Source organism: Helianthus annuus, chromosome 9, assembly GCF_002127325.2.
Source record: "Helianthus annuus cultivar XRQ/B chromosome 9, HanXRQr2.0-SUNRISE, whole genome shotgun sequence".
Lineage (NCBI taxonomy): Eukaryota > Viridiplantae > Streptophyta > Magnoliopsida > Asterales > Asteraceae > Helianthus > Helianthus annuus.
In genome coordinates this window covers 145928664-145948374 of record NC_035441.2, presented here as the reverse complement: position 1 = coordinate 145948374, position 19711 = coordinate 145928664, and the positions used below count along the sequence as shown (strand labels likewise).

At 35.1% G+C, this 19711-nt stretch overlaps 1 protein-coding gene and 2 long non-coding RNA genes across 3 annotated transcripts; 1 reads left to right on the top strand and 2 right to left on the bottom strand.

Annotated features, from left to right (window-relative positions):
- Positions 1 to 1439: 1439 nt before the first annotated feature.
- LOC118482150 lies at positions 1440 to 6904 on the top strand. Its single transcript, XR_004867484.1, has 3 exons — positions 1440 to 1798; positions 3040 to 3149; positions 6501 to 6904. It is a non-coding gene; the product is annotated as an uncharacterized LOC118482150 (long non-coding RNA).
- A 9018-nt stretch (positions 6905 to 15922) lies between these two features.
- On the bottom strand, positions 15923 to 18898 carry LOC118481796 (protein FAR1-RELATED SEQUENCE 5-like). Its single transcript, XM_035977069.1, has 6 exons — positions 18874 to 18898; positions 18681 to 18782; positions 17820 to 18591; positions 17452 to 17713; positions 16704 to 17276; positions 15923 to 16612 (listed from the first exon to the last, which is right to left on the bottom strand). The coding sequence occupies exons 1-6, from the start codon at positions 18896 to 18898 to the stop codon at positions 15923 to 15925; spliced, it is 2424 nt and encodes an 807-aa protein (XP_035832962.1).
- A 117-nt stretch (positions 18899 to 19015) lies between these two features.
- LOC118482149 lies at positions 19016 to 19384 on the bottom strand. The gene is made up of 3 exons (XR_004867483.1): positions 19349 to 19384; positions 19153 to 19230; positions 19016 to 19031 (listed from the first exon to the last, which is right to left on the bottom strand). It is a non-coding gene; the product is annotated as an uncharacterized LOC118482149 (long non-coding RNA).
- Positions 19385 to 19711: the final 327 nt, after the last annotated feature.

Here is a 19711-nt window from a genome sequence, read left to right as displayed (position 1 = left end):
GACATACAAATATGTAACACACAAAAATTACTTTTGGTTGAATACGAAAACACACGATTTTGCAACAAAAAATGTAAGAAGAAATATACACTGACACGACATCCGAGAACATTCTTGAACAAATGAAAGTGTTTACAATAGTGAACTACATAGCTCAACAACCAGACTACAACTTACAGTCAACAATTATTTTCGAAATAAAAACAAATCAAACAACAATCACAAAAAAAAAAAAAAAAAAAAAAAAAACTTTACTTTATAAAAGACTAGTTTTCAAAAAAAAAAAAACAACATTATGACACCATAAAAATATAAGAATGTAACTTTTCTCAAATTTCCAACCAGGTTATGTAACTATCAAATATCACTACTAGAAAATAGGCCTAATGCAACCTTTTAAAAGCAACCTTTTTTCAAATAAGCTGTATTTGATTGTAATGCAACTTTGTTGAACATAAAGGTTACAAAGTTATAGTAAATTTACAACCTTTTTGATTAAAGGTTGCAAAATTATTTTGAATTTGCAACTTTTTTATTTAAAGGTTGCAAATTATTCTAAAAACTGCAACTTTTTTCTTAAAAGGGTGCATTTGTGCAAATTTAAATGCACGTTTCGTAACACATGTGTGTTTCCGTGCATATAAAACATTTATGTTTTAAACAAACACGGAATCCAACACTAGAGACTTTTAACTTTCAACGTTAAAATCACATAAGCTAAATATGTTATAGCTCATAAGAATTATATAGTTTAATCGATGACAAAAAAATATTTTCTTACATTCCAAATATATTTTGAAAACATTTTTCGAATATCTAATTTTAAAATCACCAACAATATTACGTAGAATAGGGATGAGCATTTGATACTGGGTACCGGTACCGAACCGTACCGGGTATATTCGGTACCGGTACCCACTTTCTCCGTTTTTCGGTACTGGTACGGTACCGGTATTTACGGGCACTACGTCAAAACTGGGTTTTAGCCACACTTTTTTCAAAACAGGCTTGCCACAGTTTTGATTAAATGTGTGGCTAAAGGTCATTTATAATATCTTAATACATTTTTAGCCACATATTTTATTATTAATGTGACCATTGTATAACAACTCAAAACCTTTAGCCACACATTTTATTATTAATGTAACTATTGTATAACAGATCAAAACATTTAGCCACACTTCTAGAAAAAAACTGTGACATTTACTAGCCACAGCTAGAAAAATGTGGCCAAATGTAACCTATTGACACTTTGTTTGTTTGATTTCTTGATTCATGTAACGAAAACATATCTCTTGGAAACCTTCAATCACATGTTTAATATAAAAATATAATAATTGCTAGCCACAGTAGAAAATATGACCATATGTAATTGTCAAGGAAGAGCAACTATCATGATATTTCACAATAAAGTGTGTTTGTGTGGCTAAAGTTGCTAGATGGACACAGTAAAATTTGTGTCACCAATCATTTCCTTCTTCCTCAAAACCCCCAAATTCCCCACCTCCATAAAACCTAAATTAACCCCCACCAAGTTCAGGAGATCTCCACTGTATCTCCACCGTGTCTCCACCATGACAACCCGCCAATTCCAACATCCACAAAACCCTAACCAGATTTAGTTATCACTTACCATCAACGCTCTCCTCTCATTTACTCTCCTCCGCTACCCAAATTAAGCGTATGATTTAGTTCGATTTTCACTCAGATCGATTTTCACTTTCCTCCTCCTGCAGATGCAGGCGATGTAATTCGGAAACATCTTTAGTGGAGACTCAAAGAGATCTAAAGTCAAATGGTAATTTTTTACTCAGGAATATTGTAATTTTAGTTTACAGTTTGATGTAATTAGGTTAAACATGTGTGGTTTTGTTGTGATTAAAGCCCTAAAATGTCAATTGGACTTGATGTTTGTGATTTTTGCTGGTCATATATGGTTGTGAGTTTGAATTAGAGGTTAGTGAGGATGGGTTTTACACATGTTTATCAAAGTGACTTTATCCGTATAAGATCAAAACGCAGCGGAAAGGTTATTTAAAACATGTTACTTTTAAGATATAAATTTCATTTATATGCAAAAACCCAAAACCTGGATCTATATATGAACATGCATACTATCAAACACAACCACAGGATGTTTAGAAGACTACCTTCTTGGAGTAAAAGGAAATGAAAAGGATGAAGCTTCTTGAACGGTTGTCTTCAAGTGTAGAAGACCTCAAGCTTGTATACCCCAAGCCTTCCAACAAACACTTTAAGTTTGCTAGGATTTGAACATTTGAAATCAAACTTGAAAAACTCTTGAACTACCCTTAAGTTGGCCGAAAATTTAAGAGCAAAAATTCAAGTCTTACACTTGAATTTTGTCATGCAAAATATTATAAAACATGAGAGAAGAGGTTGCCTTTTTCAACACTCAATTACAAGTTATCTAGCCATGCAAAATACATGCCTTCTTATTGGACCAAAATGGTCTTGGGAAGACCATGGGGGGGGGGGGGGAGGGGGGCAGTTGGGTTATTTATAAAAAAAACAAATTTCTTTTATAATGATTTAAGTCTTATTCAATTTTTATAACTTTTATAAAATTATAACATTACATGTTATAAGACTTATGCAACCATTTAAAATGTTATTTAACCTATTAAATAACAAGATAAAATATTCTCTCAAAAATAAATTATCCATATAATTTATTAGTTTCTCAAGTGCAATTATTTAGAAAACCAATTTCTAAATATTATTTATTTGTTTGATCATATCATAAATAAATATTATAAGTGTTTGTCTAGCTTGTTATTGGGTATGACTCGACTTGGATCATAACGTACTAGCCACATCAATTTGATATGTATCTTGGGCATATAGAATCAAACAAGTGAGCCCTTGGTTGTGGTTATATACACGAGTTTTGGTTGTTGGAGGTTTATTAGGTTAAATATGAGTGATTTTGTTAAGATTATTACTCTAAGATGCTAATTGAATGTTCAGCTGATCCCACCCCCACATAACACATTTAGCTTTCTTTCTTTCTTTCAGGAACTTCAATGCAGCAACTGGTCTCTTCGTCCTCTTACACAAGACCAAGCTACTTACGCCGCCTTAGACGCTCATTTTTGATGTTTTTCAGCAAAGACTTCTCAAACAAGGTTTTTCATTCTCTTTCTGTATTCTAATTGTTTGCTAGTTGGCCTAAATGAACATATATACATTACCTTGTTAATGGTTGCTAGTGCATTCCTATCCAAAGCCACAAATATCAGATAATTTGTTGTTTTTTTTTTGCTTTTATATGATTTGAGTTAGTTTTGCAGTAAACAAGATACATGCTTGCTGCTTATTATTATTGAGTTTAATCTGTTAGCTTTCATTTTATTGGTTGAACGCTGATTGGATGAGTAGGGTGACCTGGAATCATGTTTGTTTGTCATATGTATGCTATTAGTGTTGTATATTACGCAACAATGCTATCATTTTGTTACCTAGGATTCACATGGTTATAAAGTTGTTTGTTTTAGAGATGTGGTGGAGGTTCTGTTTTTGTAATGCTACACCATGGAAGTATTTCATGATGCTGATATCTTAATGATGATGATTCTTGGGGATAAGACTAATATGTTTTAATACACTATGTCAATAGCAGAAATCTTATTCCTTTGATACTTGCAGTGAGTTATGAGTGTGTATTTATGTGATCGCAACACCATCAGTGAAAGATCACTTCACCGCACCAGTTTGACCAGATTTGCAGCAGAGGAAACACCAATTGAACGAAAGACTTTCTGAACCATCATTGTCTTCAAAGATATCAATAGGATTTAAAACCCATAAAAGCAAACCCAAGCTAGGGTTTCTCCAACTACCCCCATAACAGCAGCTTCCAAGATCCAATTGAGTATACATATATTCAGACCCATAACTTTGTTGGCACTGATGAGAAAAAATCCATCAGGATTGATGGGACTGTAGAACAAATCCACTACAGGCCGAGAATGACCGTGGCACACGAGAGGAACAACGACCTTCTTGTCAGCAGCTTCCAAGATCCAAAAAACCCTAGAATCGACGATTGATCTAAAAGCGCACAAGCTGAGATTGGCAACAAGTTCCATTGTTTCAGCAGTTGCAGACAATATGAAGAAAGGGATTCACCCTCAGATGAAATGGATCTCGTACGTGACCCAAAGTGGCTGATTAATACACGTTATGATGACCAAAATCCACGAGACAAGCAAGGTTTATCACTTTAAAGCAAGAAAACAGATGGCTGAAAGTGTCGGTTAGGTGGCCAAGTTCAGACGTCGTTAATGGCGGCGATCAACAATCAATCCAACAAGATGAATCCACACCTCCTCCTTGATGCAATTATTATTATTATTGTGTAAAGAAAAATAACAAAAAAGGAAAAAATACTAAAAAGAAAGATAAGATAGACTACTGCGAACAGGGCTAGGCGATATGAAGAAAGGGATTGGCAATGAAGTTCCATTGTTTCAGCAGTTGCAGACGATATGAAGAAAGGGATTCACCCTCAGATGCAATGGATCTCGTACGTGACCCAAGGCGGTTGATTAGTACACGTTATGATGACCAAAATCCACGAGACAGGCAAGGTTTATCACTTTAAAGCAAGAAAACAGATGGCTGAAAGTGTCGGTCAGGTTGCCAAGTTCAGACGTCGTTAATGGCGGCGATCAACAATCGATCCAACAAGATGAATCCACACCTCCTCCTTGATGTAATTATTATTATTATTATTATTATTATTATTGTAATAAAGAAAAAGGAAAAAAAAATACTAAAAAGAAAGATAAGATAGACTACTGCGAACAGGGCTAGGCGTCAGACCTTCAATGATCCACAGAGATCTATTGTACCACACCAAGAAGATCCAGAAACCCAAAAAATATGAAACCCTAATATGGTGAATCACGATCGGTAACAGACAACGGAAGCAAATACTCAAAGAGCACGAACGGCTCTGATACCATGTCAAAATTGGTATTACAGAGACTTTAAATAATTATAAAACAATTCAGATCTTTGTTATATCAACAAAAAAACTCAGCAACATACAATCTTTACAGAACTCACAAGATCAGATCATCAACAAGATGATCTGACAAATCATACGAACAAGATCTCACCGATTTACACTATGATGAAAACTAGATCTACAATGATTCCATAGAGTTCTAAAGATAGAGAAAAACAAGATGTAAAAGTGAACTGTATAATTAAACGAAGATACTCGAAAACTAGGCCATGACTGCATCATCACAAGCCTATATATAGCTGTCATAAAAGCCCTAAGAGCCCTTCACACATCTTCAACCCATTTGAACTGTCTGTAGCCTTTTATTCATTTGCACAATATGCCTTAACCCAATCTTCCTAGCCCAATATATAACAGCCCTCCTAAAACCCCTTAACGTAACCTGAAACGTCCTAAATATATCTCGTATGCGAGAAACGGGCCTAGAAAACCCTAATATTTATGAAAATCAAACAAAAACAAATATATGGGGTTGTCGAGGGCTGCGACCCGGACCCCCTAAGTCTGTCGCGGGGCGCGACATAGTGACACCAGGCCGGACCCTGGTCCGCCACGTGTCCGGTGATGTGTGGAAGCTACTATGTGACTCGACAAGCCTATAGCCGCCCTCAAGGCCCTCGCGGGCCGCGACTAAGATAGAGGTGGCTCTCGCGGGGCGCGAGAGACCCCTCGACCAGCCTTATAAAATGAGGCTTCAGCCTCATTTGTCGTCGTTCATTTTCTTTTCTTTCCTCTGAAACTCTAAAGCTATTATATCGGGATATAATACCCCTATAAAAGCGAAGCTCTGCCTCGTTGTAAGTATTATAACCCTATTTGTTACCCTACACGATCGATCTGGGGCTCCGTAACGCATGTCAAGGCTCTGCCTGACTCAGTCGTTGTTGTTCTGTCTCGTGTTACACCCGATTGATCTAGTACTCCGTCATGCATGTCAAGGCTCTGCCTGACTCAGTCATTGGAGTTCTGTCTCGAGTTGTACAATTAATGTGATTTGGGTTATTTACTAACACGTGTGCATTGTTTAATTTTAATAGATAATAACCAGGAGACTCACCAGGAAGCTTTAGTTTTACCTAAGTAAACAATGTGAGTCATTCCTCTTTTATAAATTCTTTTTGTGAGTACATCTTATTTTTTGTCACCTTTTTACCAAAACCTCAAATGTTTTAAATTACACTTAACAGTAATTGAGTATTTGTAATTCTACAATTACTGCCGGTATGTTGGGGTTTTGTATACATTACTTGAAACTCGTTACTATTGCAAATAATAGCATGACCACAAGTCAGGATTGACAGTACCAAAGGGGGTAATTGGATAGATATAAACAATGTAAATGCGGATGCTCTCAATGATGTGAAGTTGTAAAACTGTTTTGATTAAACTGGGATGCACTCGCCAGTATTTCTTGCTGATAAAATCTTTTTAAAACGCGTTTCAGGTAACTTAATGTGAAGCTAATAGAAGCCAGCTGGAGAGCACTGAAGGCATGAAAAAGTGGCTGTAAAAGTTATCTAAATAAAAAAGAGTTTTTGTTTACAATAAACTAAGGTTTACCCCTATAAATATATTGTTATGGAAACTTGGGTTTTATCCCATTTATTTATTATAAAAAAGTTTGGTGTTTTAACTCTGAGAAAATATTTCCTAACTACGGTCCTTATGTCTCATTCCCGCTGCCAAATTAATAAACACTGACACCACCCGCTTTGCGCAACGCGTGCCACGCCCGCCCGCCTCCAGGGGTAGGGGTCGGGGGTTGCGACAAGAGATGGTATCAGAGCTACAGCCACTGGTTTAAGCCAATGAAGTGTTCTGTTGACACTTAAATTCTAAATAAACTGTGCTAGGAAATAATTTATGTGATTATGTGTAAATATGTATATTATTGTTTTGTTTTATTTGACAATTTGTTTTGTAAATAAAAATATTAGAAATCTTTATAACAAACATTTATAAAATATAAAAATGGTTATATAACGATATATTTTTAACAGTATTCCGTGGCAAATCACATTACCATGTCTAGATTACCGAAAGTGAAACTGTTTTGTTTTGTAATGGGTGTATTCTTAAGAATATTTAAAATTTTGTAATTTATCTATACTGACTTATTCAATATATCACTTACAATAATTATAACGGCATGTATATCGAATAAACTTATAACAACATGGCAAGTCATTACCTTTGTGTTAAAATAAAACCAGGCCCGGTGATAAGTGTGGGCAAGTAGGGCAATGGACCCAGGCCTAAAGTTCTTGAGGGCCCAGACTTTTTAAAAAATATACTATATACTATATGTTTTTCCTATTGAGCCTTTAAGTGTAACCTAATTATTATAATCAGCCTTCAGCCTTCATATTTGTGATTGACGTATAGAATACGTTAGAGCGGGAATCCGGAGAGATTATACGAAGCGACGATTGAGGAACAGGCAGCGCACACAGCAATCAGAAATCAAAGCTTCAAATCCGGTCGGTTCACTGTTCCTTGTGTTCGGTTCACTGTTCAGCAGACAGCAGCGCAGTGGCCACGAAATCGGTGATTCGGAATCGCGTTACAGGTTAGTTCCTTGTTCAGCAGCGACGATTTTGTTTATTGTCAAAAAACGCAAGTGATTTATTGTCTATTATATGGGCCCGATTTATTTTTAGTGGCTCCAGGCCCAAAACGTTTCGAGATTTCTCGGAGACGGCACTGAATAAAACGTTGTCGGTCAAAAAGTATGACATGTTACGGGTTGTTTAATAACACATTGTTGTTTTAATATTTGTAGTTACGGTTTGTTTAATAACACATTGTTGTTTAAGGGTGCATGGGGCGTTCTCGGTGACCCCATGCGGGGACCTCCTCTACCGAAGAGGGGTGGTGCCGCCATTCAATCGGTGACCAACATGGGGGACCAAAATCGGTGGGAATTCACCGAAGAGAGGGAGGAGTGGGCCAATGAAATTTTTTTTTTTTTTTAATAAAAAACCAAGTCACCTAAGAGGGAGTGCCGCCATCAATTTAGGGTGTTAGAGCATTCACATCCAATCCACTAAAAATATACATATATTCCACTAAAAAACAACTCACATATCAATATATTTCCACTAAAAACAAATACTTTTTCTCTTTCCTTTTCAATATATATTACATTTTCTCTCTCCTCCACTCACAACCACTTTCAATATATATTAAAAAAATATAGAGGGTGAACAGTGTCCCCCTAAATATACAGATGAACAGTAACATTTTCTCTCTCCTCCACTCACAACCACTTTTTATACTTTTTATATTTTAAAAACCCCCTTACACAGATTTTAGTGGTTTAGATGAGAATGCTCTTAGGGGAGTTTAAGAGGGGAGTTGACGTGGCACACGAGGATTGGTTATGCGTAAGAGAGGGTTAGGGGAGTGCCCCTTACACCCTAATATTTGTAGTTACGGTTTGTTTAATAACACACTGTTTGTTTTAATATTTGGAAAGTTTGAAATTTATTGTAGAAGTATTAGTTCATAGATATCTGTATTACTATTTTGGTCAATAAATTTTATTTATTAATGTTAGCAGTACCACCGTTTTGCTTAAATTCTGTGATCAAACGTACATTGCACGGGTGTAGAACACTATGACACCATGTATACTTTAGTACTTTACTTAAGTTTTTCAACATGGGAAACGTAATACATAATGAGTCAAAGATTTTGAAAGATCAAATGGTTACTAGTACAAATAATAAATAAATAAATAAAATAAAACACATAATATATATATTTTGAAAGAAAAATGCTATATCTTAATAGTTTTTCTGCCTAATTATCTTGAGTTTTCTTTCTAAACTAGTGTTGTGAAAAAATTATTTATCAAAATAGTGTTTCTTAAGAAATATTTACCAAAATTGTTTTTATCCCTTAGTTTGTATCATGTTTTAAACATCTGACAACTTATTTATATTTGTATTCTATCAATCTATTATATGTATTTTTTTCTTTGCGTTCGTGAACATAAAATATTTAAAATTTTTGATTTCATTTGAAAATGTATTCGTTGGATGTATGGGATGTAATTTTTTCAATAGCTGAATATGTGCAAATGATATTATTCTTTCAAAAATTAATTAGTTTCACTTTCATATATTAATAATAATCTTTAGTTCGTTTTGTCTTAAAATACATATGAAACATATATTAATAGTGAATTAATATCAATAATAAATAAATTTGAATAAATTTTATTTATTGAATTGAATATAAGCAAATAAACAAATGATGTGATCATGTTTGCTCGTTTAAATTAACAAAAAGTTGTCTTCATGTTCATTCGTTTATTAAATGTACAATTATAAGTGCACTTAGTTTTGAATTATTTATGAACATTCCATTATGATATTTGTTTATTTATATTTGGAACAAGTTTGTTTATATTTGTTCATTTAATAAATATATGAATATGAAAATAACTTTCTATTAGTTTAAGTAGACGAGCGATCATGAATAAATGTCACGTTCATACTCATTTATGCACATGAATGTTCATTTATTTTCGTTCATTTACATTTTCTGACGTAACAATCTTTTTGTTGAACTGTTCTTTAAATGGTTTGCTAAACGTTTAGGTTTATTTACATGACAAAAGATCAAATACAAATACCCTTATCATACAAAACGTACGAATAGGGTGAAAAGGTAAAAAACGCGGTGACATTTTCGTAATTATTTACTCGTAGAGTAATTATCAAAATTACCCTACAAATGATCTTGTAGGGTAATTTTGTAAAATTTTCTTGTAGAGAAAATTTGATCTTGTAGGGTAATTTTGATCTTGTAAGATAATTTTGATCTTGTGGGGTAATTTTGTAGAGTATCATAATTACTCTACAGACGTGTCAAAATTACTCTGCAAGTTTCGTACGTTTTGTAAGATAAGGCTGTTTGTACATGAACTTGACTCTTATTTACATAGCTAGAGTTCATTGAAAAAAACAAAAATAAATATAATGAGTTGGGGAAAAATCTGTAATTAGTTGACGAAGAAAGAAGTTAAATTGATAGAATAAAAACATAAAAAAAAGTATAATAAAAAAAAAGATAATGAATTGATAGAATAAAAGCATAAATAAGAAGTTTAATATGTAGGTTAAAACATGAAACCTTAGTATAAAATAAGTGATTAACATTATTTTGGTAAATAATTTTCAAGAAACACTATTTTAGTAAATATTTTCCCCACCAACACTACTTTAGGAAAAAACTCAAATTATCTTTATAAGACCACCTGTAGTCGTTGTGATCTGGGCGTTTTTAATGCCAAACAAGCCCCAAGCACGCCCCGCAACGGCCTCAGTGGGCGTTTTTGATTGAAAAAAATGAATGGGCGTCCAATATTCCACGCCGGAAGGGGGAAGATTTTGACCAATTGGAACGTTGCAACGGTAAAAAGCGGCTAGTTCATTTAATTTTTTTATTCATCCATTTTTTATATAAATACTCTCATTCCTCATTCATTTTATACAAACCACAACCAAATAACTCTTTCACCCACAAAATTTTATATAACCTTCACCCATTTTATTAAAAATGGATTCCCCCACTTCCTCGTCGTCCATTGCAAATTATTACTACAAAAATTTCTTAGCGGATGAGGGTGACTCGACCGATGAGGAGGTCGAGCAAGAGGCAGTTACAAGTGCGTGCTTCAAATTTAAGAAAACATGTAAAAGTGTAAGACCCAGACACCATTCTTAATCTTAGTTATAAAGATAATTAGAGTTTTTCCAATCTTTGTTATCTTATTTTGTAAATATAAGCTCGAAGTATGATCAAACTCTATTAAGAAGGTCCTAACTAAAAGTATATATAATTTAAGGTAAGGATCCATTAAAAATGGATTTTTGCCTAAGTAGCCTTAAAAGGATTGTAATGATGACGTGTGACACTCCTTATAAGTAGGAAGGAAAAACATTTTGGTACTAAAACATTTTGGTCCTTATTAGTAGTGGAGTGAAAATGACATGTGACACCCCTTTTGCTTTCTAAAAAAATACAAAAAAAATTTAACACAAAAAATCCAGTACAAAAAAATATAGCACAAAAAATCCAGCACAAAAAAATTCAGTACAAAAAAAATATAACAAAAAAAATCCAGGACAAAAAATTTAGAAAAAAAAAATTAAGACAAAAGAATTCAGCACAAAAATGTAGTACACAAATTCAGCACAAAATAATGTTATATAACATAGAAATACAACACATTTTTGTGGGTTTTTTTAGTTGTCATATTTTATGTAGCAATATGATACTTAAATTAAAGATAAAAAGATACTCGATTTTATAGTGAAATTTTTATCAAAAAAATAATATCTTATTAAAAAAATTATGAACGTTTAAAAAATGGGAGTGAAATATGTATTTGACTTACACGTGGATAGATAAAGTCAATAAATATGATTTTACCAAGATAACTTACTCTCCTCTTTTTTCCTACATTTTCATCTTAACCGTTGATTTAAAACATGAATGGTTAAAATTCATTCTCATTCTAGTTAGGCAAAATAAACTTTTTATTTGATCTTATCCCATATAATTCAAATGTTCAACCGGATCTCATAAATAATAGATCTTGGTTGTTATACACTTATACAAAAGAATCAAATTAATATGTTTTATTTGATCTTACCTATGCGACACAATATGTTCCTCCGGTGAATCCGTGTTTCTTCCTCCTGTAAGAGAGACCGAGAGTCACACCTTGCTCTTCCTCTGGTATCCAATTTTGCAAAGAGAAAAGATAAAAGTGGGATTGTGGAGATGGCCGGTAGAGGAAGAATACTCTGTTTCCAGCTATAAAAGTGTGAAAGCTTCATATTGTTTGCCCTAATAATGAGGTGAACACCTCTTTATATAGGAGACATGTGTCACCCCTAACCTCAATGGGTCAAGCCCAGTTAGGGGTTATCTCTACAAGTGCCCAGCCCATTGTAGCATAAACTAAATCGCGATGGGCCTCGCTTTGGGTTAGTAAGCAATAATAATATATATTATAATAAAATGCAATAAGTAATGAAAATGTCCGATCATTTGGGTCGGATCCAATACGATACCCCATCACTAACCAATTTTTTTATATTCACTTTAAATCTAGATAAGGAATCCAAATTAGCGATTTAGAGGAAACATGGGGCAAGAAGACGGCAATTAGGGGGGTCGAAATGCTGGGCCACATGGGCCCATGGAGACGGATCTAGGCCACCATGAAAGTTTGGGTGCAAGTGAGATTCAAACCATCTATTTTGATATGTCCGTTCATAAAAAAATCGTTTTTGATTTCTATTCCCTTTCTCAACCATTTTATTTTATTTTATTTGTTTTGAAATTTTGATTGAACAGTCTTTATACAAATTGTGGAGAACTATGAAAACCGCTTTAATCGTTGTATCAATTATTATATAAAATGATTAGAATGCATGTAGATCTCACCTAATTAAGATTTTTTCTTTTTTAGAAAATATGGTATTTATACTCTTTTCTCTATATGCATATGCACAAATCTATGATTGTAATACTATTTTTAAAAAAAATTTTGGTTGCTATTTTCATTGAAGCTATAGAGGTATGTTTATGCGATTATTAACATAATATTAAACTCGAAATAAATATGGCGAGCGTGTGTGCGCGCACATACATACATACATACATACATACATACATACATACATACATACATACATACATACATACATACATACATACATACATACATACATACATACATACATACATACATACATACATACATACATACATACATACATACATACATACATACATACATACATACATACATACATACATACATACATACATACATACATACATACATACATACATACATACATACATACATACATACATACATACATACATACATACATACATACATACATACATACATCAGCGTGGACCCAAACTGCGGTTCAGCTAGCTGACATTATTGAAGATATTGCAACTGGAAAGCTAGATGATGAAGGCGTGCCGGTGAATGATTTCCGGACTGATAACAAAAGACCTTCATCGAGCCGCGGGACTGCACAAGATTTCCCGTCCCCAGAAGTGCGGGATATAAAGAAAACTCGACCACAAACAAATGAAGTCAACAAAGGGAAACGAAAGAGAATACCTAAAATAGCTGCATTCGGGAGATCGCCTTGGCTGGAGAGAGCAGTCAATATCTCCAAGGCTATCACAAGGGAAGAAAACATAGTTTGGGAATACGTCCTTGAGGGTGCAATTGATACACAGTGAGTTTCTAATATTATTTTACAATACATATGTGAATATCTTTTGGTTAACTAGTTTTTATATCCAACACGAAGGGTGGCAAAGCCAAGGGAAGATAGGAAAAAAGACGAAGATAAAGAGGATGAAAGGTATGTATTTAATACGTCATCTATTATAAGGCATTAGTTTTGAATTAGAGAATTAGATATTAAAACGTTGGATACTACATAATTATGTTCACGTTGTTTCCTTTCTTTATGGGTCACGCAGACCTTTGGCTGAATTGATAAAGGAAAAAAGAAGTAAAGCTAAATCTGACCGGGATAGAAAGGAAGAAAATGAGGTCCGAAGAACTATGGCGTAAGTGCTTAACTCAAATGTACAAAGGTTGGTGCACTTAACGTATATGAATATGTGTATTCTAATTTTTTGTTTGCAACACGGATGTGTACAGGAATGATATATTCTGCACTGCCTATGGAACACATCTGATGCACTTTCATATATTGGATCTACTACCACATGTTTGGCTGAGCACTGGCATCATTAACTGTTGGGCATCTATGCTTAATCATGACGAAGTCAAAAGACGAGAGTTTACAATGCCAAGGCTGCTTTGTCATACCACCCTTTTTGTAAGCATATTTTATAACACTACTCATATCTTGGAATAGCGTTCTCTACGTAATTAGAATATCGGATACATTAGTTTAATATTATTTTTTCCTGTTTGTTTCTAACACTAGACTGAGGAAATGCTGACCAAATCAAGTTATGATGACAACAAACGCTTAGATATGTTTACTAGTGCCTTGAGGGTTGTGTTGGAGGAAAAGGAGGAGTTAATGGACCTGAAAGAATACGGGAACCTTATTTTCCCAATTCTTGACCGTGGACATTATTATTTAGTTTGCTTTGACCTGAAAAATCTGGCAATTACAGTTATAGACAATATGGATCCTTCTGAAAGTCCAGTGAAAACATTTGACGGTAACGATTTCTTCTTAAAGTCGACTCCGATGAAAGTGGTAAGTGACTGTCGGTAGTTAATACACAAGTGTACTGCAGGTTGACTTAACCAAGTTGTGTTGTGTGCAGAAAGATGTGGTCGTCAAATACCTGAAACGTGTTCGTCATCCACGTTGTCATGATATTGCAGCTCGTCAGCCTGTTCGTTTGGAGATAAGTTGGGCGACGACAGGAAACTATGAAGACTGCGGAATATACGCAATGCGACACATGGAAACCTGGATGGGGATCACTGAGGATCGCTGGCACGTTGGGTTCCCAACCGAAATGGCGAAAGCAAAGAAGAAGATCGCACAACTTAGGAAGAAGTATGCAGCGAAGCTACTAACTTCGGAGGCGAACATACATCGCGAACGTATTCTAAAAGAAGCCTACCAATATGCCGGCATTAACAGGGATAAATAGATAAAAAGTCTGCTACTGGAATTTGTTTTTTGTAGTTTAATTTTGCTCATGTTGAAACAATATATTTACTTTTGCGGGAGGTAATCAAGTTATGTCGAAGTTTCATCTATGGGATAATGTTTAATGTAATTGTAACAACCACCTTTCTATATTAATGCACTGTATTATTATCCTAGTGTTACTTAATGTAAGCCCACAGGCTCGGTTAGGTTTCAACAACATCCTTATGCTTTTGAACTGTTGCAACCTTAGAAGACTTCACTTGCTTCATTGCAATTTCGAGAGCCTTACTTCCACCAATAAAATTCGGATACGAGCTGTTTATATAGTCCATCTCCATATCAACGATGTGCCCAATCATCATCTAAGAAGGTTGAAGACCATGTCGAAAAAACTTCCCAATAACATCATCGATTCAGTTTCTAAGAAACGGCAAAACCGTTAACACATATGTACCATACATCGATGACTCATCTTGATTACCTCTTGAGAACCAATAAACAAACGGGCAATTTTGCTTGTAATCAGAACCTCAAAAGGAACGTCTGGCACAAATAACGCGGATCTAGGACCAGTTGCATTATGAATAGCGGTTCGAAGGTCATCATCAGTCAAGTCCTCACATGGATCAACCTCCTCCAAAATGCTTTACGAATACGGACTGGAAAATGTAGTGTATTCCTGCTCCTCCGAGTATCTCAGACCGACAAAGCCCAAGACTCTGAAAGAAGTATCTAGTCACGCTCATTTATAGGCCGACAAGGCAATGTAGTCGCCACAGATCAGCATAAACAAGCTAGGGTCCAGCCAACTGGTGAGGTTGGAAACACAAGCTGCGGGGATGTCATCCTTTTTCGGTGGGTCGGATAGTCGAATGTCAACCAAATCTAGTTCTGCAAACAAGCCGTTAACTGAACGGGGTCATACCATAGATCGTATGGATTATTCATCTTCAATTATTTTGCAAAAAAGATTATTGCCCCTTACGCGTTTTTCGCAGAAATTGCATAAAAAACACAATAGTAACTGCATAAAAAAGTAAAAAAAAAAAAACACCCAGACTTCGGTACATCAGTAGACAAACTGCTTAAACATATAATCTAATACAATAACCAGCCGAAATGTTTAGAAAAAAAAGGCGAATGTTGATACGGTTTAATGAAACTATTCTTCACTACCAGAATCCTCAGAGCCAGATTCTTCGGTTTCTTCATCTTCGTATATCTCATCTTCTTTGTCGGTCGACGAGTCCTCCTTAACCGGCTTCCCCTTTTTAAGCGGGCAGTTCCTCTTATCATGGCCCCTTACGAGTTTTCCGCAGAAATTGCATTTCCTTCTCTTTTTTTTACTAGTCTTGATTGCTTTCTCACCGGGACCAACTGTTCGTTTATGCTTTCCACATCCTTTGTTGCGTATTTTTCGCGGGGCCGTGCAAGAAACCTCAGCTGGTTGTTTATGCGCAATTACATCCTCTATCACAACATCCTTTTTATTGATTGAATGATCGTACGGTACCTCGCTAAAAAGCTTATCTTTAATAGCTTGAATCTGGTCACTTAACTCTTGTAATTTTTCAATATTGCCACGCACCCTGTCTCTACACATGTTCACGATATCACAAATCCCGCGCCACAACACACCACTCCTACTTTGGTCGTCACATAACCTATTCTCCAATAAGTGTGCACTAGCTGGGATAGCATCTCTACACCATCTCGGATGTATGTATCTGGCTGGAATCTGAAAAATGTTGTGATGCCTGAATACGCAAAACACGTGTCGACAAAGATACCCAACCCGGGTAAAACCCATGCATACACATGAAACTGTAAGATCACTTTTGTTGAAAATTACCTACATTATTAACAAAGACAATTAAAATTTGTTCAATAAAAACAAAGTTGTGAAGATTGTAAGAACTGTAGACACTAAAAGTGTAACTAACCTTAAACTCATTCACAATTTCTTTGCTGTGATCTTGATGAGCAACAAGATACGTATTAACTCCATCAACCATTCCTCTTTCGGCAACATAACACAAACTGTTAGACTTGTCAATCTCCTTTTGAACTTCCCAAAATAACGTGCGTGTATATACTTCATTGGCATGACGTTCTATCGGAAACGATGTTTTGTATCGCTCGGGATTGGTTGTATCTGTCTCATAAGACAGTTTACGTTGTTTGTTACGTATCTTGTCCACCGATGTATCATAGCAAAGCATGAACTGCACCAACGTATTATGGGGACTAGAATTTGCTTTAAACATATGATTAGCACTTTCGCATCGAGAAGTGGTCTTCATAAGGCAACACATAGGTATATCACGAAAATAACATGGAATCCACTGTTCCCTTATAGCGTACATTTCATTCATCCAAGCATGATCTTCCAAACCATACTCAGTCATGAGTAAATTCCATCTCTTTTCAAACCTGTGGGGTTCTATGTAAACATTCCACACTAGTTTGTGGATCTGTCTCTTTAACTCAGCATTCGTTTCATCACTGCCCTTTATCTACACATAGGATATAGGATAAGTCATTGCATTAGGATCGTAATAAATACACCCGTCAAACAACATACATAACTGTACATATGTGTATATCAGAAAAGTCAGCTATTTTTTAAACATATACATGACACATACATAACCTATACCCATACACGTATTTAAAATCCATTTTCCATACCTTAGCTGGAATTTTCTGGGTGATGTGCCACATACATAGTCTGTGTACAGACTTATCAAAAACATTGTTCATGGCTTGCTTCATGGCGCAATCTTGACCGGTTAATATGATAAGAGGTTGTTTTCCATCGTGCGCTTCTAAAAACTTTTGTAAAAGCCATGAGTATGACTCGATGGTTTCGTTGTGAATCAATCCAGCCCCGAATATTGTACACTTCTTATGATGATCAACCCCGGTAAAGGGGACAAATATCATATCGTACCTAAAAAAAAGATTCATAAATATAGTGTTTACATTAAAGACGTAGAAAAAAGCCAGATACTAAATGCAAAAAAATATTTTACAATCATTACATGTTTGTGTGATACGTTGCATCAAATGCCACTACATCGCCAAAAGCGTGATAATTTGTTTTTGAAACTCCATCACACCAAAACAGCAACTGAAGTTCCTTTTCAACAATATGTGTTTTAAACGTGTAATTTTGCTTGTTTTCCACACGTTCATTGAATTTGTCAACGACCATTTGTGCATCTCTGTCGCCAATGAATTCCCGGATATCTCTTCCAAAGTTCTTAAACTCGGTAGTCGTTCCACGAACATTTTGGTGACCTCCCTTTAAAACAACGTATATATTGTGTGCTTTCGTCGGACCAATGTTAGCATTGCGACAATCAGCGATAAACTGTTTAGCCGCAAAGTCTAGCTTCCTTTTCTTGCGTGATAAATCTAAGTTCTCAGGTGCTGTTAGACCATGGTTGTGTTGTTCAATGAATTTGTAAACCACATAATCCGTAGATTTTTTTACTCGCCTAATTTTAACACATGCCTTACAATCTGTAGCTTTTATACTACGGCATCGTTTCGGAGAACTAGTATTACCCGCTTCCTGGTCCTTTGGCTTATTAGCTCTAGAACACAAAATGTACCGGAGTTTGAAAACTCCTTTAGGTTTATCTCTCTTTGACGTACCCAAACGGGTCGAAAAACCAGCCCTCTCTGCATAACGCTCATACATACCAACTGCTTCATCAATAGTTCGGAATCTGGCTCCTTCATACGGTTTTAAATCAGGAGGAACATTTGGTGTCCAATACTTTGTGCCATTAGGACTTTGATATACATTGCTAGCAATAGACTCTAAAATTTCAAACAAGGAATAAACGTCAGCAAAAACAAGTAGCATACACCACAGATTTCTAATGAATTGTTCTGTCCTAGAATAATACCTTGCTGCTCAATGGATGCTACCAACACGTGATCTGGTACTGCTCGTTGGTTGCTCAGATGAGTTACCAAATCAGCTGGTCCGTCGGGCTGCTCGTTTGCATCTGTAATAACAGTACCCTCAGTCAAAAGTTTAAATTCATAGGTATTGTTAAAAAAAATACACAACAAAAAAAATACGAATACTACAAATACGTAACTTCAATTCAGCGACACACATATACTAACTTGTATAAACAAATGTTTAAAACTTATACCTTGATGATTATCTGGTTCTGGTTCAGCGCTCTGAGGTATTAACAACTTGTCAGCAACGTTGGGCTGATCGATGGTCTCTGACATACGGGTACCCTCTATCGAAAAATAATAAAACTTAAATGTTAGTTAAACGAATCAATAGACTATACGGTCATGTATTAAAATTACAACGACATTTGCTACAGAATTGTATAAACAATTGTTTCAATATTATACCTTCATGACGATCTACTGCTTGATCATTACTCCGAGGAACTAACAAATTGGCTCGAGCATCAAGATGATCGTTCGTATCTGTGGAAAACTATAAATCTTAGGGTTTATAGAAACTAAACCAAACAATACACAGCTATGTAATCTATTATCCGACACTTGAATCAAACTTGAATACACATATTTCTTAAGAATATACCATGATGTTGTTCTCCCGGTCGTTGAGCGGTCTCATGAATTAGCCAATTCGCAGAAATAATATTCTGATCGGTCGAATGTGTCATGATTGCTGAATTGCCTGTTGATATTATGAAGAACGAATACGAATTGAATGATGGTGATGAAGAACGAACAGGAAGAGTTGGCGCAGATTATGATCGATACAAAATTGAAATTGGACATCATGTTGAATCGTGGGTGGTTTTATCAATAACTGCCATGAATAATTTAAAAAAGAAAATTATATATAAAATTAAAGATGTTAAAAGACGATCCTATCCTTATATTAGATTTAGACGATCTAGGGCCAAGATTTGTTCGTTTTGTTCATTACTTATATAGG